We start from the raw sequence: 22,723 nt of genomic DNA, 5'->3' as shown, positions 1-22,723 counted from the left end.
CGCCGCGTCGATTAGGCTACATAAACTGCAAGACATGTGGGACTGAAAAGTGTTATCCTTCATTCTATGTCATGAAAACAATAATCAATTTCAATAAGACAGGCCTAATAGGTTTCAGATTTTCGATATTGTTCAGCTTTCACAATATGAGATTTTAATGATAAATAAACATTTGTGTTTTTTCCATTTTATATGCGTTAAATGTAGACGCATTAGTTAATAACAACTGAAAACTATTTTCGTTTGTTTCCCCAACTGAAACAAGGGGACGTATTGGTTTATTTTCGTAGATTCTGACGTCATTGAGTTGCACGTTTCATTCACCGAGCAGAAAATAAGTTATTTATAAACCTAGCATCTTGGGCTCGTTTTTTCTCTGTGCGCACTTAGAGGGATGTAACCATTGGACTGATCAATTGCGTTGCCATAACAAAAGGGAATCTATCTGTGATGAGATGTGGTTCTGAGCTCTTAAGTCCCAGTACGCCAGATTTTTTTCTGAAAATAGGACGTCTCTGTCTTGTACTGGAAAGGAAACTCCGGGAAAAGGACACATGCCGATGAATTAGAGGGCGTCATCTGGAAATGTTTTTGTTTAATTTTCAAAGATTCTCCTCGGTCCTTGACAACACAAGATTTCATTTCGAAATGGCAAAGTTGTCCTCTTTTAAGGTAAGACCGCATTGGTATGTCGCTAAAATTAGTTCTCCATTGTATCAGTACCTATTTATTCGACTATAAAGTTGATTAACTGATCAGTGTGCGTATTAAACAGACAACCTTCAGCTTTTGACTACATAAAAATGTTCAGATAATGTCATGTGTGTATTGGAAATGTAATATGAAATGATAATTAGTCTTGTTTAAGATCAATTTCTCGGTGGATTTTCTCAAAGTTGCAATCAACTACGGGGCTACATTAGCAATGGCAGCAGTAAATGGTTTGTGCGTAAAACTAAAATACGTCGTTTGACACATTGAAAATGTAACGGTAGTGTAGATGTTCAGAATCACGTGCATTAATACAGAGACAACGAAAAGGGCTACTGTAAAATAGTTTTTAGATTGCTACATTCACACAATTCCCATAGAGGCACTATGACGGTCATAAACGGACATGAACACTATGCGGTCCTTTAGGGGCACGAGCATACCTGCTCCACAAAATTGAAGTTTTATACAAATAATATTTAATGATTTACGTTGGATCACTTTGGGGACACAACAACATATTTGTTTAGGGCCACTAAAACCTTGGGGTAACGACTCTCAAATCGGAACCATGGACAGCGACTTCTTTTCAAACCGTTGCCTTGAAATCAGTCTTCACACCTATAAATAGGTACATTCCCTTAATGCATTCATCAAGGGCTTCTGACTTGAGTCAGATTATGCATGGCTAAAACCAATAACAGAATAACACCAATGGCAATCAAAAGTCTACAATCAGGACTAGATACTGAATGCTTTCTTATACCTGCACTAAGTGATTGCATACACCTGACTAACCACCAGAAACAGTCGAGAAGCCGAATGTCCGATTACTATTGGTCCTCTAAAATGGGGGCACTGTATACTTCTGAGAACTAAATCTAAAATTGTTGCAGGCGCCGTGTACTTTTGACTTGGTAACGTTAACTGGTGACGGGAGTATCTTATTGAGGACGTTAAAGAGCCACTCAGAAAGTTTAAAATTAGGATTTGTTCATTTCACACAATATTCTAAAGTTGTATTTATATTTTCTGGTTTATTTTTGCCCTCACTTAGAGTAGACTATTGCAGTATCGCGAGGTTGTTTTTAAAGAGTTATTCTTTTTCATGACATAGTAACTTATAACCTATTAAAGACCATAAAGATTATAATTGTGGTACCGTGGGTGTATCGTATTTGCTCATAAAACGAAAAGCAAGACAATTACAATTCAAGTTGTCCATAACACGCAGCAAACGTCTAGACCAACGTTAAAGAGGACATATTGTCCTATTCCTGTGATAACCATGTCGTAAGAAGACGGCTGTAGGTTTGTAATGAGCATGCATACCGTCAAAGCCCCATTACTGACATGACTAATGCAAGAATTAAAGCTAATAACGACGAACATAGCGCCCGAATGTAGATTGTCATTGTAAAAAAAAATGCACGCGTCTAAAAAACTAATTAAATGAGTTCAAAAACAACACCGGGATAATTCCTGATAATCCCCTTGTAATTAAGCGGGCAGTTAATATAGACTATGCAGAACGTGCGTTTTGTCATCAAATCTGTACTGTATGAGCGGCCTCTAAGGTTTGCTCTCCCTCCTTTTAAATGAGGTGACGTTTCTTCCACATCTGCCTTGTGTGTGCTAAAGAGCGGGTTAAAGTAGCCTACAACTGAACTTCTGCAAGTATTATTTTCTCCACCGCCGTTCTGCACAGAGAGCGCCATCTGGTGGACACCAAAGGAAACAAGGCACCTTGCGCACCGCTAGCGTTATTAAATAATTAAATAATATTGAACCGAAAGCTGGAGATAAAACGGTGTGTAGCAATAACATAAGGAATAGTTAGAATCTAAGACTCACAGTCAAGCCTCATAGCCCCTCCTAAGGCCACAAAGCTTTGCATTCAGAGAGGCAGGTGCCTCTGAAATGTCTTCTTTATGTCTGCAGGCCGTGCCTACATCTCAAGGCTGAAGGACGGAGCAGAAGATGGAGGACATGCTGGAGCTGCGGACAGACGGGAACTCGCTCCTGAAGGCGGCGTGGCTGCGCCGCCTGCGGCTCACCAGGCTGCTCCTGGAGGGCGGGGCCTACATCAACGAGAGCAACGAGCGCGGGGAGACGGCCCTCATGCTGGCCTGCATGTCCAGACACGCCGACCCGCAGAGCGTCAGCAAGGCCAAGCTGGTCCAGTACCTTCTGGAGAACAAGGCCGACCCCAACATCCAAGACAGGACGGGGAGGACGGCCCTGATGCACGCCTGCAGCCACAGGGCCGGCCACGAGGTGGCGTCGCTCCTGCTGACCAACGGCGCCGACCCCAGCCTGGAGGACCGGGGCGGGGCCTCGGCCCTCGTCTACGCCATCAACGCCGACGACAAGGAGACGCTCAAGCTCCTCCTGGACGCCTGCAAAGCCAAGGGGAAGGACGTCATCATCATCACCACCGACAAGTCCGCCTCCGGGGCCAAGACCACCAAGCAGTACTTGAACGTGCCGCCCTCTCCCGAACTGGAGGACAGGTGCTCCCCGGCGCCCTGTGCCTCCCCCTCCGACATCAGCCTCCAGACCTCGCCCTCCCCCGACGTCAACAGCCAGCACGACACGGTCTTCGGCTTCCAGGCCAAACGAGCCATGGCGCCGGTGGTGAAAGCGCCCAACCCGCCGGGGTCGCCCACCAGGAGGCCCGTCAACCCCAAGCGGGCGCGGCTGCCCCAGCTCAAACGGCTGCAGTCGGAGCCCTGGGGCCTGATCGCCCCCTCGGTCCTGGCCTCCTCCGTGCACGAGGAGAGCCGGAGGGCCAACTCGGACGAGGACGTGGTGGTGTCCGGGGTGAACGGGCTGTCGCTGGGCCGCCGGGCGCCGCTGTCGAGGCACAACAGCGTGGAGGGACGGGACGCCGGCTGTCCCTCGACGGGCGACCCGTCCTCCGCCCCCACGTCCGCCCCCACGTCCCGGCGGACGTCCTACGAGAAGTCGCTCCTGCAGCTCCAGGCGCTGGTGCGGCGCGGCGCTGTCGCCGGAGACGCGGATAACGGGATCGCGCGCGACGCGGTGTACCGCCGTCGCCTGGGCAACGAGCAGTACGACTCCGACTCCCAGCTGTACTCCGACCCGGGGGCCCAGGACTCGCCCAAGGCCGGCCCCGAGAGGAGGAAGCACAACGCGTCCCCGCTGGCCCTGCTGACCGGCTCGCGGGAGTCGCTGGACAGCAGCGCCAGCTCGTCCCCCGGCGTGGCTCGCCGACGGGCCCCGGGGCTGCTGGAGAGACGGGGGTCCGGGACCCTGCTGCTCGACCACATCTCCCACACCCGCCCCGGGCACCTGCCCCCTCTCAACATCAACCCCAATCCCCCCATCCCCGACATCGGGGCCAGCAGCAAGCCCTCCTCGCCCCTCACCGCTGGCCTCCGGTCGCTGGCCCCCGTAGCTCCCAGTTCGCCCAAGGGCTGCCCCGGCCCCAAGCCCACCAAGAAGCTGCTGAGGAGGCACTCTATGCAAGTGGAGCAAATGAGGCAACTGTCCAACTTCGAGGAGGTGACCAATTAGTAAATTAAGGACCAAAAATGTTAACCTGTGTAGCAGATCTCAGGCCTGCCGTCTTTCACGTGTGAAAACAGGGTTCCATTTCCAGCGCTGAGAGATACGGGGCTGGCACGGATCGAACACACAAGTCCAAACCTGTGTTGGAGAAGCACAGCTGCAGTGATAGCAGGGTGTCTGGTGGATAGTTGAAAGATTAGAGCTGTACTAAGGATTCCAGGATTTCCCTGTTCCCTTTTGCACATGTAGTCGTTCTGTACGCAAACCCAGTTGCTTCCCACTGAAACCAGTGTGCCAGGGGCGTGCTGTCCGTCATGCACTGCCAGACACACACACACACACACACACACGCGCACGCGCGCACGGGCGCACACGCACACGCACACACAGACACAGGCACACGCACACGCACACACACACACACACACACACACACACACAGACACACGCACGCACACACACACACGCACGCACACACACACACACACACGCACGCACACACACACACACACACGCACGCACACACACACACACACACTCACACACACACACACACACACACACACACACACACGCACACGCACACGCACACGCACACGCACACACACACACACACACACACACGCACACACACACACACACACGCACACGGGAGCTGGAAGCTCCTCGCTGCCCCTTGGTCTTGTCGGCAACTGAAAAATTCCCCACAGTGGAAGAGATGGGAAAAGCGAATGCTTGGACTCGCCTGAAGAGAACCAGGAAAGCAAGTCAATGGCCGTTCATTTGCTATTCTTAAAATGTATTAAGACCCTTGGTTTGAACTAGAAGTAGATGGTGAAGCAACAAAGGATTGATCGGGATATTTTCACAGCCATTTTGGCGATGGAGAAAGACCTTTCTTCACTTTCCTTCAGAGATGAGGAAAAGGCTCTTCAAACCATGGAGCTGAATTGCGTGTGGAGGTATTTCAGACCGATGAATGACGTGCTTATTTATGGACCTGACTGCACAGCTTCTGTAGGAGGAGCAGGATGAACAATCAATGAGCTTCAAAGCCAACGGTACCGCGAGAGCACCGTTACAAATGCACAGGTGAAACACAATGGGCTCTAATTGTTCGCCACCGTCTTTCTATTGTCAACTAAAATTATACAGCTAGAGTTCATGGTAGCCATATAATCACATTTAATTTCTTTGCTGCAGAAGAATTGTCACAGCCGAAAAGCAGCACTGCAATGTGGTTTAATTCGCCAATGGAAAACTAACATGGTGTAAAATATAATTCCATTATTTCCATGCTTCAAACATTACTGGTGGGTGATGAAATACTGATGTATTTTCTTGTTGCCCCGCAAGAGGTACCGGGTTCAAGTCCGGGCCAGGCCCTCTTGACAGGGTTTGGGCTTTTTCTCTGCGTTCATGTCGGTTTCCTCCCCCAGTCCACAGACATGCAGGTAAGGGGCTTATTGGAGATGCTAAATGGCTCTAGGTGTGAGCTTGATGGTGAAGCCACACTTCCTCTGACAAGAGGCAAATTTCTCAGCCAATGACATCTACTCCATTCACTTCCAATGAGAGTCAATTCTTCGCATCCGCAAGGCACGTTGGGATAGCAGGTGATGCAAAGCAGCCTGGGAGTGACCGGAAAGAATTGGTGTCATAATAATCAGATTATAAATCTGTGTAAGATATGGGGAAATTGTCCCCTATTCCAAATTTTGATTGTGTGAGGCAGGGAGGTAAGAGCGTAGAGCATACATAGGAACTGGAGAGGGTAGGCAAAGCCTAGGAAATAACAGGAAACTAGCCGCTACTGCGCTAAAGGGCTTGCTGCCCATTGAACACAATGTAGAAAACCAAGGATTTAACAACCAAAGAAAACCTCATCAATTTCATTATGTGTAGCAGTTTGTGAACGGTTGTTTTGGTCCAGAAGTATATTATGACATACTTTAACATTTTCATGATCTGCTTTTCTTATGACACATAAGGATAGTTAACAGAGTTTGAAAATACCAGTTTTATTTAGATTTAGCTAAGGTTAGCTGAAGGCGAGATAAACACGCATGTCTATGGGCGAGAGCGATGCCAGGGGATCTCGTTGGAGGATGTGTGGCTTTACCCTGAGTGTGTGCGTGCATGTTCGCCCCATGATGGACTGGCACCCCACCCCGTCTCGCACAAAGCGCATGCATGGATAGTCTCCAGCCCGCCCACAACCCTGAACTGGTGTGAGCATCGATAGAGGTTGCCATGTCTCCAGCAAGAGTCAAGTGTCTTCATTTAGCAAACTTACCATTTATATACAACAGTACTCAATTTACTATCTTGAGGGGCAAAATCTTAACTAAACATAACATTTTCAAGTGGTTTTCAAGTGGTTCAGGCAGGGGCATTTCTCTAATTAACAAGCTCACTCCCAGGTACCCATTTAGCGAGAAGGGAAACACACTGGAAATGGACAATGAGACTCACTCTTTGGCAGTCACACCACTATACGAGACAGAATGTTTGTAGCCGATTAATATATAGTGCCTTCAGGATCTACGAATGAGAACAAGGGTTTCAATGAAAGAAGTACATCGATTTTTATTAAAAATCTCGATAAATATGCAACCGAAAGCAATTTCACTTTAAATTACAGACGTTTGTTGCCACTCTGTAGCTCTAATCATGTGTCACGCTTCTGATAGTGTCCACAACTAATGTTAAAAACCATCTGTATAATGTAAACGTCAGCGAGTCAGACTCTTAGCTGACTCTTTTGGTTTGTGTTTGTAGTACTTCATTACATTATTGGCATTTGGCAGACGCTCTTATCCAGAGCGACGTACAACAAAGTGCATACCCATAACCAGGGATAAGTTGAAAGACCCTAGAGGTAAGTACATAAATGGAAAGTCTCAGAAATAGTTTGTCCGACTATGGACAGCGATACAAAATTTAAATACACCAGAAATGTCAAACACCCGATCGCAGTTGTGGAGCCACCCACCCGCCCACCCAGTTTGCAGGCGTGCAATCGATAGTTTAAGAATAGATACAATCCTGTTGTTGAAAGTACACGGCATATTCTATCCTTGTCAAAAAAGGAGACAAGTAATTCCTTTTTTAAAGTCTAACTCAGACCACTCTTCATTAATTTTCTCTAACATTTTCCCTCATTTCTCACAGTACTAAAAACCTCGTTAGGAGTGATGTGGCAATATCTATCAACATGTCAAAAAAGCATATGTGCATACTTCATATGTGCAGTGCCTGATATGGGTCAAATTCAGACCGTTTTGCCATGATATGCTTAACGGCCTGTACTTGTCATGACACATTGTCATGTTCACTGACCAGGAGAGAAACTCTCACCATTTTGCCAACTGCAAAGGATATTTGGAAGAGTCAATAACAGAGGAAAACATAAAAACAAATTAAATGCAGTGTTAACACCACCACCAATCGATGTATACTATTTTTGTATGTAGTGCGATGGCTGTATATTTTGAATAAATGTTCTTGTGAAGCCCTTGTTTGCATTGTCCTTCCAGTGAAGGCTGAGAATTTCCACGGTGCAGAGGGTGGTCAGAAATGCATTTTAAGCGGTGCGTTGCATTTTTAAGCCACGCTTAAGATTGACAGGATGGAGGTGAGCGTCGTCAGAGGAAGGCCCTCTGCTGGTGGGGTCCCCTCACTGCAGTGCCGCGGCTCCCTCAGGAGGCAGGGGCACGCGCGCGTCATTCCTGGCCCACCATGGCGGCGCTGACGTCCCAGAGCCTCTTGGCGGCAGCGTCGTCGCGGCCCTGGGGGGCGGCCTCTTTCGGGGCACAGTCGCTGGGGCCCGGGAAGAGAGACATCACATTCAGTCACCCTCGTCAGCGGCACGACGGCGAGCAGCTGTGACCGTGAACGCCCCGTTTCGCAAGAGGGGGAGGCAGGAAGCGGCCCCCAGGCTTATCAACATGTGGGAAGGCCAGTCCCGTTACAAGCGCAGAGAAAACCAAACCACCGGCCTTGACTGGACAAATAGCCCTGTCCCTGTCATTGAATTATTACATTCGCATGCCAAACTAAATGCCATTTACTGGAACCCTGGTTTATCTGATGAAAACAGGCAAATCCAACTCGGCCAGTGTGAGTTAATAAGCATGTTACATAGTACAAATTTTCAAAGTCAGCACAAAATATATTTTATTTTGTATGCTTTTATTGCACTTCACCATTTGAATTGATTGCATGCATTGCATTTAGCCATGTTGGGAATCGGGAAAATCTTACTTGCAAAGCAAAAGGGATGGTTCCAAATGGCCTATCTGTTCAAAGAAGGCAGGGTTCATGCAGGGGTCACACGGGTGGTCACGGAGGCACGGGCCTTACCTGTAGTAGAGGCCGCTGACTCCCTCCAGACTCTCGTCCACGGCGCAGTAGATGGTGGTCTGGGCCCCCTGCCAGGGGGTCTTCAGCAGGGGCAGCAGAACACAGCCGATGACCTTCTTCCACAGGGGCATCCCAGCGATGAAGTGACGGCCCAGCTCCGTGTGGATGACCCCCGGGTGCAGGCTGCACACAGTCACCCCCGTCCCTGTCGCGAGCGGGAAGGCTGATTTATGCTTCGCCCACAGTGTCGTACGACAAAGGTGTCTACAGACAGAACTGCGTCCGACAATGTTTCGCATCTATAGCTCAGCGACAGTGCGCATTGTTACTCTAGCAACCAGCTGACAAAGTGTCGTACGACAAAGGTGTCTACAGACAGAACTGCGTCCGACAATGTTTCGCATCTATAGCTCAGCGACAGTGCGCATTGTTACTCTAGCAACCAGCTGACAAAGTGTCGTACGACAAAGGTGTCTACAGACAGAACTGCGTCCGACAATGTTTCGCATCTATAGCTCAGCGACAGTGCGCATTGTTACTCTAGCAACCAGCTGACAAAGTGTCGTACGACAAAGGTGTCTACAGACATAACTGCGTCCGACAATGTTTCGCATCTATAGCTCAGCGACAGTGCGCATTGTTACTCTAGCAACCAGCTGATAAAGTGTCGTACGACAAAGGTGTCTACAGACAGAACTGCGTCCGACAATGTTTCGCATCTATAGCTCAGCGACAGTGCGCATTGTTACTCTAGCAACCAGCTGACAAAGTGTCGTACGACAAAGGTGTCTACAGACATAACTGCGTCCGACAATGTTTCGCATCTATAGCTCAGCGACAGTGTGCATTGTTGCAATAGCAAACAGCCAATCCGCAAAACCTGTTCAAATTTTGCTCGCGAGTTATGAAAACGAAACGTCTCCATTCATGAAAAGAAGTAGCCTAGTAAACTAGTATCCATACCATGGCAACCTTTTGTCTTCATTTCAGTCAACGAATCACAATGCATGTGTAGGACATGTGTAGGAGCTTACAAAAATCTGCAGGTACAGGAGTACAGGGCACCAGTCCCTGAAAAATGCCGGTTTGACATCAAAGCTGTCGAATTTGCATCATTTTTTGTTTGCAGACACGTCACAGACACTTAACCAAAGTATAAATTAGCCTTTACAACCCAACAACAACAACAAAAAACAATTGACCCATCACATTGTTACCAACTACTTTGTGTTACTGTGGTGAGCAGAAATATGTTTGGCTGTTCCAGTTGAATCAATGAAGTCAATGTTTAACAGCTTAGCTGACTAGCTCCACCCAATGTGCAGTTGGTAATAACCACACTCGTGCTCACCTTGCAGCCTGGTGGCCAGCTCCCGAGTGAATAGCACGTTGGCCAGCTTGCTCTGCCGGTAGCTATTGTAGGGGTCGTAGTCTTTATCCATGTTTATGTCATCAAAGTTAATCTTGCCTGAGGCAAAATAAATAAAACAAAATGATTCAGCCTGGAGATACAATTGGTCAATGAGAAACACAGCATGTCAATTCATAGACAGAGCAGGCAGTCCATTTGGAAAACATTTAGTAAGGAAATATCACATTCTCACAAACTGTATAAATGCCACACTGAGCCAATACATTACAATACATTACACCAAATATGCAAAAATAATAAAACATGTCGCTATCACTGACCAGCAAATAATCATAATTTATTGCAAAAGAAACCCATAAGCACCAAACACAAAATAAGCTATGTCCATCTTGAAATTTAATGAGGCATTATAACCTTAGCTAAAAATGTTGAATAATGCAATAACAATCAATTTGGAATATCATTACTCAATTGTTTGCCCAAATGTGAAAGGAACAAATAAACTCAATCCCTCAATAATAAACAGACGTGTGAAAATATGGGTTTACTCCTTGAGAGAACACTTTAGACAAGAGCGGAAACCTTTTTCATGAGCCAGGCTGGAGACATTGACGATGCGACTCGGGGTAGACTTCTTCAGCAGGTCCAGAAGACAGTTGGTCAAGAGGAAATGGCCCAGGTGGTTGACACCAAACTGCATCTCGAAGCCGTCTTCAGTCTGCCACTTGGGGCACCCCATGATTCCTGACAGCATTCAGGGCATTATGTGAATCCACAGTGGAAGAGAATCCCCTTCTGTTTCCCCCCCATCACACCGTCAGTGTAATGCACCTGAATGAGGTGCCAAGGATTAAGTAAAAGGGGCTTTCAAAATCTAAAATCTGCCATTTCTTAACCAAGCATGTGGTGCAGGTTAAGGGATATTCCAATACAGCAGTGGTTCCTGGAGGACCACTGTGTATTCTGGTTTTCGTTCCAACCACAATTGCAAACCCTGAATTTTTTTTTTTTTTAAAGACAAGCTGAAATCAGTCAATTAAGAAAATTAACTGCCAGTATTGCAATTGCGGTCGGAAAGAAAACCAGCATACACGGCGGTCCGCCAGGACCGAGTTTGAGAACCACTGCAATTGCAGGACTTAAATCGCCTCCCAGAAAAACAAACACTGCCCCCCGGTGGAGCCCGGATGTACCTGCATTGTTGATCAGGATGTCCAGCCTGTCCTCGGTCTCCTGGATGTCCTTGGCCAGGTCCCTGACGGACTGCAGGGAGGCCAGGTCCAGGGTCTTCACCACCACGTTGCCGTTCCCACTCCTCTGCCTGATGTCGTCCGCAGCCTTACTGGCCCTGGTCTGGTCCCTGCAGGCCAAGATAACCCTGGCACCTGCACGTGCGCACGCAGACAAACACCATGCACTGGCGTCAGGCAGTCTCAAAGTCTGCAGCGGTCTACCTGATACATGGTGATGAAGAAACTGCAAAGTACAACTACACGTTTGTACTTTTCTCCATGATTGTGTAATATCACGGCAAATCTTAAGTCTCTGTCCTAGGAACCAAGATAGCATTAAGCATTTTTAGTGTCCTTTCTTTTATTTAATTTTTTTTGGAGAATGGTAATGAGAGGTGTTGGGAAGGAAAACAATAATCCACCCTTGTCTTAGGACAAGGACGCAATCCAGTCAGGAAATCACTTTCATACTAGATCCAACTATCAGGGTCTTTATTTCTACAGAGTGAACACTGCGCTAAAGAATTATTTGTTTTATTCAGTGACCCATTATACCCTCTAAGAGGGACTGTGCAAATGTGAGCAGCCATTTCAAGGGTAACCACCTCATCCTGTCTTTTTTGTAATATTTCTTGCTCAAGGCCTGTCAAGACTTTCCAGCCCTTGGGATATTTGTCTCTCAGGGTTACTGACCACAGTCATTGATATAAAACATACAAGTAATGCAGAACAGAATACATGGTTTTATACACACACACACACACACACATTTAGCTGAAGGCGAGATAAACACGCATGTCTATGGGCGAGAGCGATGCCAGGGGATCTCGTTGGAGGATGTGTGGCTTTACCCTGAGTGTGTGCGTGCATGTTCGCCCCATGATGGACTGGCACCCCACCCCGTCTCGCACAAAGCGCATGCATGGATAGTCTCCAGCCCGCCCACAACCCTGAACTGGTGTGAGCATCGATAGAGGTTGCCATGTCTCCAGCAAGAGTCAAGTGTCTTCATTTAGCAAACTTACCATTTATATACAACAGTACTCAATTTACTATCTTGAGGGGCAAAATCTTAACTAAACATAACATTTTCAAGTGGTTTTCAAGTGGTTCAGGCAGGGGCATTTCTCTAATTAACAAGCTCACTCCCAGGTACCCATTTAGCGAGAAGGGAAACACACTGGAAATGGACAATGAGACTCACTCTTTGGCAGTCACACCACTATACGAGACAGAATGTTTGTAGCCGATTAATATATAGTGCCTTCAGGATCTACGAATGAGAACAAGGGTTTCAATGAAAGAAGTACATCGATTTTTATTAAAAATCTCGATAAATATGCAACCGAAAGCAATTTCACTTTAAATTACAGACGTTTGTTGCCACTCTGTAGCTCTAATCATGTGTCACGCTTCTGATAGTGTCCACAACTAATGTTAAAAACCATCTGTATAATGTAAACGTCAGCGAGTCAGACTCTTAGCTGACTCTTTTGGTTTGTGTTTGTAGTACTTCATTACATTATTGGCATTTGGCAGACGCTCTTATCCAGAGCGACGTACAACAAAGTGCATACCCATAACCAGGGATAAGTTGAAAGACCCTAGAGGTAAGTACATAAATGGAAAGTCTCAGAAATAGTTTGTCCGACTATGGACAGCGATACAAAATTTAAATACACCAGAAATGTCAAACACCCGATCGCAGTTGTGGAGCCACCCACCCGCCCACCCAGTTTGCAGGCGTGCAATCGATAGTTTAAGAATAGATACAATCCTGTTGTTGAAAGTACACGGCATATTCTATCCTTGTCAAAAAAGGAGACAAGTAATTCCTTTTTTAAAGTCTAACTCAGACCACTCTTCATTAATTTTCTCTAACATTTTCCCTCATTTCTCACAGTACTAAAAACCTCGTTAGGAGTGATGTGGCAATATCTATCAACATGTCAAAAAAGCATATGTGCATACTTCATATGTGCAGTGCCTGATATGGGTCAAATTCAGACCGTTTTGCCATGATATGCTTAACGGCCTGTACTTGTCATGACACATTGTCATGTTCACTGACCAGGAGAGAAACTCTCACCATTTTGCCAACTGCAAAGGATATTTGGAAGAGTCAATAACAGAGGAAAACATAAAAACAAATTAAATGCAGTGTTAACACCACCACCAATCGATGTATACTATTTTTGTATGTAGTGCGATGGCTGTATATTTTGAATAAATGTTCTTGTGAAGCCCTTGTTTGCATTGTCCTTCCAGTGAAGGCTGAGAATTTCCACGGTGCAGAGGGTGGTCAGAAATGCATTTTAAGCGGTGCGTTGCATTTTTAAGCCACGCTTAAGATTGACAGGATGGAGGTGAGCGTCGTCAGAGGAAGGCCCTCTGCTGGTGGGGTCCCCTCACTGCAGTGCCGCGGCTCCCTCAGGAGGCAGGGGCACGCGCGCGTCATTCCTGGCCCACCATGGCGGCGCTGACGTCCCAGAGCCTCTTGGCGGCAGCGTCGTCGCGGCCCTGGGGGGCGGCCTCTTTCGGGGCACAGTCGCTGGGGCCCGGGAAGAGAGACATCACATTCAGTCACCCTCGTCAGCGGCACGACGGCGAGCAGCTGTGACCGTGAACGCCCCGTTTCGCAAGAGGGGGAGGCAGGAAGCGGCCCCCAGGCTTATCAACATGTGGGAAGGCCAGTCCCGTTACAAGCGCAGAGAAAACCAAACCACCGGCCTTGACTGGACAAATAGCCCTGTCCCTGTCATTGAATTATTACATTCGCATGCCAAACTAAATGCCATTTACTGGAACCCTGGTTTATCTGATGAAAACAGGCAAATCCAACTCGGCCAGTGTGAGTTAATAAGCATGTTACATAGTACAAATTTTCAAAGTCAGCACAAAATATATTTTATTTTGTATGCTTTTATTGCACTTCACCATTTGAATTGATTGCATGCATTGCATTTAGCCATGTTGGGAATCGGGAAAATCTTACTTGCAAAGCAAAAGGGATGGTTCCAAATGGCCTATCTGTTCAAAGAAGGCAGGGTTCATGCAGGGGTCACACGGGTGGTCACGGAGGCACGGGCCTTACCTGTAGTAGAGGCCGCTGACTCCCTCCAGACTCTCGTCCACGGCGCAGTAGATGGTGGTCTGGGCCCCCTGCCAGGGGGTCTTCAGCAGGGGCAGCAGAACACAGCCGATGACCTTCTTCCACAGGGGCATCCCAGCGATGAAGTGACGGCCCAGCTCCGTGTGGATGACCCCCGGGTGCAGGCTGCACACAGTCACCCCCGTCCCTGTCGCGAGCGGGAAGGCTGATTTATGCTTCGCCCACAGTGTCGTACGACAAAGGTGTCTACAGACAGAACTGCGTCCGACAATGTTTCGCATCTATAGCTCAGCGACAGTGCGCATTGTTACTCTAGCAACCAGCTGACAAAGTGTCGTACGACAAAGGTGTCTACAGACAGAACTGCGTCCGACAATGTTTCGCATCTATAGCTCAGCGACAGTGCGCATTGTTACTCTAGCAACCAGCTGACAAAGTGTCGTACGACAAAGGTGTCTACAGACAGAACTGCGTCCGACAATGTTTCGCATCTATAGCTCAGCGACAGTGCGCATTGTTACTCTAGCAACCAGCTGACAAAGTGTCGTACGACAAAGGTGTCTACAGACATAACTGCGTCCGACAATGTTTCGCATCTATAGCTCAGCGACAGTGCGCATTGTTACTCTAGCAACCAGCTGATAAAGTGTCGTACGACAAAGGTGTCTACAGACAGAACTGCGTCCGACAATGTTTCGCATCTATAGCTCAGCGACAGTGCGCATTGTTACTCTAGCAACCAGCTGACAAAGTGTCGTACGACAAAGGTGTCTACAGACATAACTGCGTCCGACAATGTTTCGCATCTATAGCTCAGCGACAGTGTGCATTGTTGCAATAGCAAACAGCCAATCCGCAAAACCTGTTCAAATTTTGCTCGCGAGTTATGAAAACGAAACGTCTCCATTCATGAAAAGAAGTAGCCTAGTAAACTAGTATCCATACCATGGCAACCTTTTGTCTTCATTTCAGTCAACGAATCACAATGCATGTGTAGGACATGTGTAGGAGCTTACAAAAATCTGCAGGTACAGGAGTACAGGGCACCAGTCCCTGAAAAATGCCGGTTTGACATCAAAGCTGTCGAATTTGCATCATTTTTTGTTTGCAGACACGTCACAGACACTTAACCAAAGTATAAATTAGCCTTTACAACCCAACAACAACAACAAAAAACAATTGACCCATCACATTGTTACCAACTACTTTGTGTTACTGTGGTGAGCAGAAATATGTTTGGCTGTTCCAGTTGAATCAATGAAGTCAATGTTTAACAGCTTAGCTGACTAGCTCCACCCAATGTGCAGTTGGTAATAACCACACTCGTGCTCACCTTGCAGCCTGGTGGCCAGCTCCCGAGTGAATAGCACGTTGGCCAGCTTGCTCTGCCGGTAGCTATTGTAGGGGTCGTAGTCTTTATCCATGTTTATGTCATCAAAGTTAATCTTGCCTGAGGCAAAATAAATAAAACAAAATGATTCAGCCTGGAGATACAATTGGTCAATGAGAAACACAGCATGTCAATTCATAGACAGAGCAGGCAGTCCATTTGGAAAACATTTAGTAAGGAAATATCACATTCTCACAAACTGTATAAATGCCACACTGAGCCAATACATTACAATACATTACACCAAATATGCAAAAATAATAAAACATGTCGCTATCACTGACCAGCAAATAATCATAATTTATTGCAAAAGAAACCCATAAGCACCAAACACAAAATAAGCTATGTCCATCTTGAAATTTAATGAGGCATTATAACCTTAGCTAAAAATGTTGAATAATGCAATAACAATCAATTTGGAATATCATTACTCAATTGTTTGCCCAAATGTGAAAGGAACAAATAAACTCAATCCCTCAATAATAAACAGACGTGTGAAAATATGGGTTTACTCCTTGAGAGAACACTTTAGACAAGAGCGGAAACCTTTTTCATGAGCCAGGCTGGAGACATTGACGATGCGACTCGGGGTAGACTTCTTCAGCAGGTCCAGAAGACAGTTGGTCAAGAGGAAATGGCCCAGGTGGTTGACACCAAACTGCATCTCGAAGCCGTCTTCAGTCTGCCACTTGGGGCACCCCATGATTCCTGACAGCATTCAGGGCATTATGTGAATCCACAGTGGAAGAGAATCCCCTTCTGTTTCCCCCCCATCACACCGTCAGTGTAATGCACCTGAATGAGGTGCCAAGGATTAAGTAAAAGGGGCTTTCAAAATCTAAAATCTGCCATTTCTTAACCAAGCATGTGGTGCAGGTTAAGGGATATTCCAATACAGCAGTGGTTCCTGGAGGACCACTGTGTATTCTGGTTTTCGTTCCAACCACAATTGCAAACCCTGAATTTTTTTTTTTTTTAAAGACAAGCTGAAATCAGTCAATTAAGAAAATTAACTGCCAGTATTGCAATTGCGGTCGGAAAGAAAACCAGCATACACGGCGGTCCGCCAGGACCGAGTTTGAGAACCACTGCAATTGCAGGACTTAAATCGCCTCCCAGAAAAACAAACACTGCCCCCCGGTGGAGCCCGGATGTACCTGCATTGTTGATCAGGATGTCCAGCCTGTCCTCGGTCTCCTGGATGTCCTTGGCCAGGTCCCTGACGGACTGCAGGGAGGCCAGGTCCAGGGTCTTCACCACCACGTTGCCGTTCCCACTCCTCTGCCTGATGTCGTCCGCAGCCTTACTGGCCCTGGTCTGGTCCCTGCAGGCCAAGATAACCCTGGCACCTGCACGTGCGCACGCAGACAAACACCATGCACTGGCGTCAGGCAGTCTCAAAGTCTGCAGCGGTCTACCTGATACATGGTGATGAAGAAACTGCAAAGTACAACTACACGTTTGTACTTTTCTCCATGATTGTGTAATATCACGGCAAATCTTAAGTCTCTGTCCTAGGAACCAAGATAGCATTAAGCATTTTTAGTGTCCTTTCTTTTATTTAATTTTTTTTGGAGAATGGTAATGAGAGGTGTTGGGAAGGAAAACAATAATCCACCCTTGTCTTAGGACAAGGACGCAATCCAGTCAGGAAATCACTTTCATACTAGATCCAACTATCAGGGTCTTTATTTCTACAGAGTGAACACTGCGCTAAAGAATTATTTGTTTTATTCAGTGACCCATTATACCCTCTAAGAGGGACTGTGCAAATGTGAGCAGCCATTTCAAGGGTAACCACCTCATCCTGTCTTTTTTGTAATATTTCTTGCTCAAGGCCTGTCAAGACTTTCCAGCCCTTGGGATATTTGTCTCTCAGGGTTACTGACCACAGTCATTGATATAAAACATACAAGTAATGCAGAACAGAATACATGGTTTTATACACACACACACACACACACATTTGAGAATAGTAATATGGATTACACCATGTTAACCCTGCAAAGGATATTGACGAGAAATTTCTCTCCTTATAAAGTCCAGTACTTACACACACATGGTGGTCAAGCACGAACTGAAGAGACAGAGGCAGTCTCCACCATATTTAATCAAAAAGTAGCTCGCTAATACATAAATGATCCTACCTCTGATTGGTACACGATTAATATATTAGTGTATAGTAAAATGTTCATTCATTCATTATCCTAACCCGCTTATCCTGAACAGGGTCGCAGGGGGGCTGGAGCCTATCCCAGCATACACTGAGCGAAAGGCAGGAATACACCCTGGACAGGTCGCCAGTCCATCGCAGGGCACACACACCATTCACTCACACACTCATATCTATGGGCAATTTAGACTCTCCAATCAGCCTAACCTGCATGTCTTTGGACTGTGGGAGGAAACCGGAGTACCCGGAGGAAACCCACGCAAACACGGGGAGAACATGCAAACTCCACACAGAGAGGCCCCGGCTGACCGGGATTCGAACCCAGCACCTCCTTGCTGTGAGGCGGCAGTGCTACCCACTGCACCCTCCTTGCCGCCTATAGTAAAATGTAACAAAGTCAATTGTAGGAATAATAATTACAGTATGAAGAATACCGGGTAAAAGCAAGGCAGTTCAATCACAAAATCATGTTATGTGGGAATGAGCTTTTATGCCCCAGAGCTTTTATGCCCCAGACCCTGCCCTTAAGTAAAATGCAGGAACCGGTCCCTGATTGGGGGACAGGCAGACAAATACACATTATTTTATATGCATGTGATGTGAGGAATAAAACCAAACGGGCATTGTTTCACGTGTGCGTGTGATGTGGAAGGAAACCAAACGGTCTATGTCACCAAAGCAGTAAACTGCTGTTTCACACCCATCTACCACTCTGGCTTCCTCCCTGGTGGTGCTGGGCTCCCCCTTGATAATTCAGTATGGTTGAGGTGTTAGGTGACTATCCAAGAACACTGAAGCAGGAAATGTGTTCCCTACACAGCATGCATACTGGATGAGCACAGTGACCCCAAGCCCTAAACATCCCACAAACAGATCTCAATCAGAAATAACTACAGGGTGCAAATATCCTAAGTTCTATGTGTTTGTTTGGACTTTAAAAGTGCAATGTGTGCAGTGGCAAGAGTCAAAGAGGGTGCAGGTTGAAGTTAATGCAGCTATCTATTGCAGCTAATATCTATCACCACATCGCTAACATAGCTACATGGGTGGCCGCCTTTCCCCCTCAGTGTTTGGGCATTGACTTGCTTACATCAAAGCAGGTTTTTTTTAACTGCTGCCATGTCATGGATTGTTCAGACAGTTCAGATTGTTCAGACAAGATTGTTCAGACAGTGAAATTCTTCTTTTTTTTTTTTTTTTTTTTACTTGAAATTATATGTTTCACATATCAGTTTCACAACTCAAAAAAATGATTTAGTGTTTATTACCCTTTTAAGCCTCTCAAGAAGCAGTATTCAGGCCTCTTCACTTTTTGCACACTTTATTGCATTGTAGATTGCCATCACAAGTAGACAAGCCCATCAATCTACACTCAATAACTCAAAATGACAAAGTGGAAACATTTGAAAAATCAAAAACTGAAATCTCTCATTTATAATCTTAATTCAGTACTTTCTAAAAGCCTCATAACTGTGTGAACCCCAAAATACACCAAAAAGCAAAGCATCTGAGAGGCAAAGGAAGCGCGTGTAGTCTTACGAGGCGCGAAATTAATTAATTCAATTTTGTTCTCATTTATCTGACTCCAAAAGATAAGTTTAACTGCTCCTCTGTTCTAACAGTTCAACAAAAGCAACTCAAAAGTCCAACAAATCATCAAATAATGAGTCGGCGGTAACAACAATGGTCCTGCTGATGCTAGCTCTCGTCTTAATGAAAAACTAGCAATTGAACTAGATGCACCCCTAACACTGGAAGAATTCTATAAAGCAATTAACCAGATGCCTAACAATAACACACCAGGACCTGATGGTTTCCCCGCTGAGTTCTTTAAGCACTTCTGGAACACAATCTCACCACTCTTCTTCAGAATGACAGTTGACATCAAACTAAACTCAAAAATACCACCGCACATGAACACAGCCCTCCTCTCAGTATTACTGAAGCCTAACCCTATGTTCCAGCTACCGCCCCCTATCGCTCATCAACACCGATCTCAAAACTTGCATCACCTGCGCTTTATTTACCTATTTGTCTTGCCTCTTCATTGCAAGATAAGGACGGATATTTTCTCCTCAAACAAACACACATCAAACTTCTCACATCAATCGGAAATAACAAAAATAAAGGTTGTGAAATGCAAAATCAAGGTGCCGAGACCATGATTTTTCACCAATTCCTTTTTTTATTTTTTTTTTAAGGCCTGGTCATGATGACTCAGGCCCCTGTGCCAGAAGTCCAGCACTCACCCCTGTTGGCCATGTCCAGAGCGGTCTCCTTCCCGATCCCGGTGTTGGCTCCGGTTACCATCACGGTCTTCCCATCCAGCCTTGCCCTGCTGCGGCACAGGCCCCCGCCAAGCCATCGCCGCACAGCCACCACACCCGCTCCTGCACACATAACATTCATGCCATCACTGATAAGGTCTGGAAAGCACCATTGGTGTGGGGGAGGCACAGGTTCCGTGGGAATTCACCAATGCCGTGAGTAAGCGCCGGCAAGTCCGAAGTGCACAGCGGCCCCAAATCCTGCCCCGCTCTGTTTTGTTCTGTTTTTTTGGTTTCAAACTGCACAGGTTACGTTAATTTATGCGCGGTAGCTTGTGGGAGCTCGAGGGGATGCTTCTGTCTGAAATAAGATTTTTTTTTTTCGTGACATTCCCATGAGGCCAAAAAGAAAACAATCAAATAGTAGTTTCAGTGTAAAAATAGATGACATGTGACATTGTTAAAATGATGCTGTTTACTTATGGCCCATTTTTAAAGTGACTGGCAAGGTTAGTCCGTAAATGGATTCATTATGTATGTACGGTGTGTGGGGATAAAAGGGTGGAGTTCAATTTATTACCGGATGAGCTATTGGGTCCAGATCGTTCATGACATCAAGAGGGACCTGACCGAATGACCAATACATGTTTTAATCTCATTGCATCTCTCTGGTGCCGCAGTGGATAACAATGTCCTTGTAAGGAATCCCGACCAAGATCTTTCTGTGTTGAGTTTGCAATTTGCCATTTTTCAGCTCATAATTCCCAAACCATCCTACAGGGCGCCCTGTAGCGCAGTGGTTAAGGTACATGACTGGGACCCGCAATGTCGGTGGTTTGACCCCCGGTGTAGCCACAATAATAGATCCGCACAGCCGTTGGGCGCTTGAGCAAGACCCTTAACCCTGCATTGCTCCAGGGGAGGATTGTCTAAAAAGCGTCTCCCAAATGCCATTAATGTAATGCAATGTAATTATCCCTCTCCCATACAATTTACTTGTGGGTGGGACATTTTGGAGAGTTGAGGAGGGAGGTGGGGTGGTGAGGTGGTCCAGAACACACCCATACACCCTGACCTTGTTTTAAATACAGATTTTATGTCTGATTTGAAATGTGTATTATTATTAGCATTATTCTGCAGCGATCTTTAATGGATGTGTAGTGGATGTATCCCATTTAGTATTTTAACAATATCATTCAGTAAATCGATTGCCTTGGATAAATCGTAATAACATCAAACTCTGCTGCCCTAATAAGAACCGCCACTTATCTTATAGCCAAAGCACGCATTTCACATTATGGTCTGTTTGTTGATATTTAATTATAACATAAGTGTGATGAGGACCCTAGGGGACAGTCGGTTTCGAGTCCTAGCGTGACCATATAGATACAATTGGAACCCTTGATACATATCAACTTATGAACTACCATACCACAGCTGGCAGCTAGAATACCCCGAGTACAACAATACAATATCTCATACAATGCAACAATATCCATATATTACTATATATAAGTGTAATTAGAATCTATGGCATGCACAAGGCTAATCATGGTGGTGGGGTAATCAGAAGTTGAACACCGCCGTATAAGCCTGCCTGTTTCGTAACGAGCCTCTCGTTACCAACTGTTCCCCCACAGTGGAGCACTATTACCATGCCATGTTGAAATGGGTCGCGTATGTGTGTATGTGTGTGTACACACACAACAAAAGCTGATCTGGAAGTATCTGGAAGTTTTTTTAGTTATTCGAAATTCACTATTCGGAACATGGTATGGTAACTTGGTGTTCGAGTTTACGTTACATAGTAACTGGCTAGAGCAACTGCAGAGAGCATTCAATTAACTTAACTTACCTGCGACTATGGCAACAGCGATTCCGGTTGAGTGTACTTCTACAAATTGCCTTAACGTCCCTTCTTGGAAATAGTTCTGCATGGTGTTTGTCTGGATTTTCAAAGGAAATTAGATCTTGACACAATTCTAGGAGAATGTTTATTCCAGTGGCTAACCTCTTACTTTACGTAAGTTAGACCTAGTGGCGACTTTGGAACCGGTATTCGCGTAGAGAATACTTGCGCAACGAAAGTAGAATTGAAACCATCTGTCGATCGGGAAAGAGTGATGTCACAAAAGAGGCGTGTGCCGAGTATAGACTGGCTACGGGAGAGGCTAGATCCACCCCTGGGGCCTGCATCCCCAGCATGCATTGCGGTCCCGAAAAATACCGAGTCCGACCAACCCCATGTCCCACGTCAATTGAAAAGCGTGACCGGAGGCAAATTCAAAGTAAAGTACTGCATATTGTACAGGGTTGGTCTACTTGTTACTGTAGGATAGTTAGGCTACATCTGTAACATATTTGTAATGGGGATACCCAGCACATATATATAGGCCAGAAGCCGTTTATTTTATCTTTTTTAAAAACGTTTTATTCTTATTATGCGGTCTAAAGAATCCCGCCTATATACCGAACTGCGCACATACAAATACGAACGAACGGGAGAGGCTAGATCCAAGCAGTGTCTCCTTGAAAAGTAAAATAAGTATAATAGCATAATTACAAAT

General features: G+C 46.0%; 3 protein-coding genes across 3 annotated transcripts; 1 reads left to right on the top strand and 2 right to left on the bottom strand.

The window, feature by feature from the left end:
* Positions 1-441: 441 nt before the first annotated feature.
* Positions 442-4,589, top strand: ankrd34c (ankyrin repeat domain 34C). The gene is made up of 2 exons (XM_061222655.1): positions 442-672; positions 2,653-4,589. Exon 2 carries the CDS (start codon positions 2,692-2,694, stop codon positions 4,249-4,251), a length of 1,560 nt encoding a protein of 519 aa, XP_061078639.1. The 5' UTR covers positions 442-672; positions 2,653-2,691; the 3' UTR covers positions 4,252-4,589.
* Positions 4,590-7,253: 2,664 nt separating this feature from the next.
* On the bottom strand, positions 7,254-12,374 carry LOC133111106 (retinol dehydrogenase 14-like). The gene is made up of 6 exons (XM_061221261.1): positions 12,371-12,374; positions 11,176-11,436; positions 10,565-10,726; positions 9,962-10,078; positions 8,611-8,815; positions 7,254-8,067 (listed from the first exon to the last, which is right to left on the bottom strand). Exons 1-6 carry the CDS (start codon positions 12,372-12,374, stop codon positions 7,971-7,973), a joined length of 846 nt encoding a protein of 281 aa, XP_061077245.1. The 3' UTR covers positions 7,254-7,970.
* A 577-nt stretch (positions 12,375-12,951) lies between these two features.
* LOC133111665 (retinol dehydrogenase 13-like) lies at positions 12,952-22,258 on the bottom strand. Its single transcript, XM_061222188.1, has 7 exons — positions 22,012-22,258; positions 20,139-20,279; positions 16,874-17,065; positions 16,263-16,424; positions 15,660-15,776; positions 14,309-14,513; positions 12,952-13,765 (listed from the first exon to the last, which is right to left on the bottom strand). The coding sequence occupies exons 1-7, from the start codon at positions 22,091-22,093 to the stop codon at positions 13,669-13,671; spliced, it is 996 nt and encodes a 331-aa protein (XP_061078172.1). The 5' UTR covers positions 22,094-22,258; the 3' UTR covers positions 12,952-13,668.
* Positions 22,259-22,723: the final 465 nt, after the last annotated feature.

Source organism: Conger conger, chromosome 15 (genome assembly GCF_963514075.1).
Source record: "Conger conger chromosome 15, fConCon1.1, whole genome shotgun sequence".
Taxonomy (NCBI): Eukaryota; Metazoa; Chordata; class Actinopteri; order Anguilliformes; family Congridae; genus Conger; species Conger conger.
The sequence above is the reverse complement of the archived record's forward strand: the minus strand, read 5'-3'. Positions and strand labels throughout refer to the sequence as shown.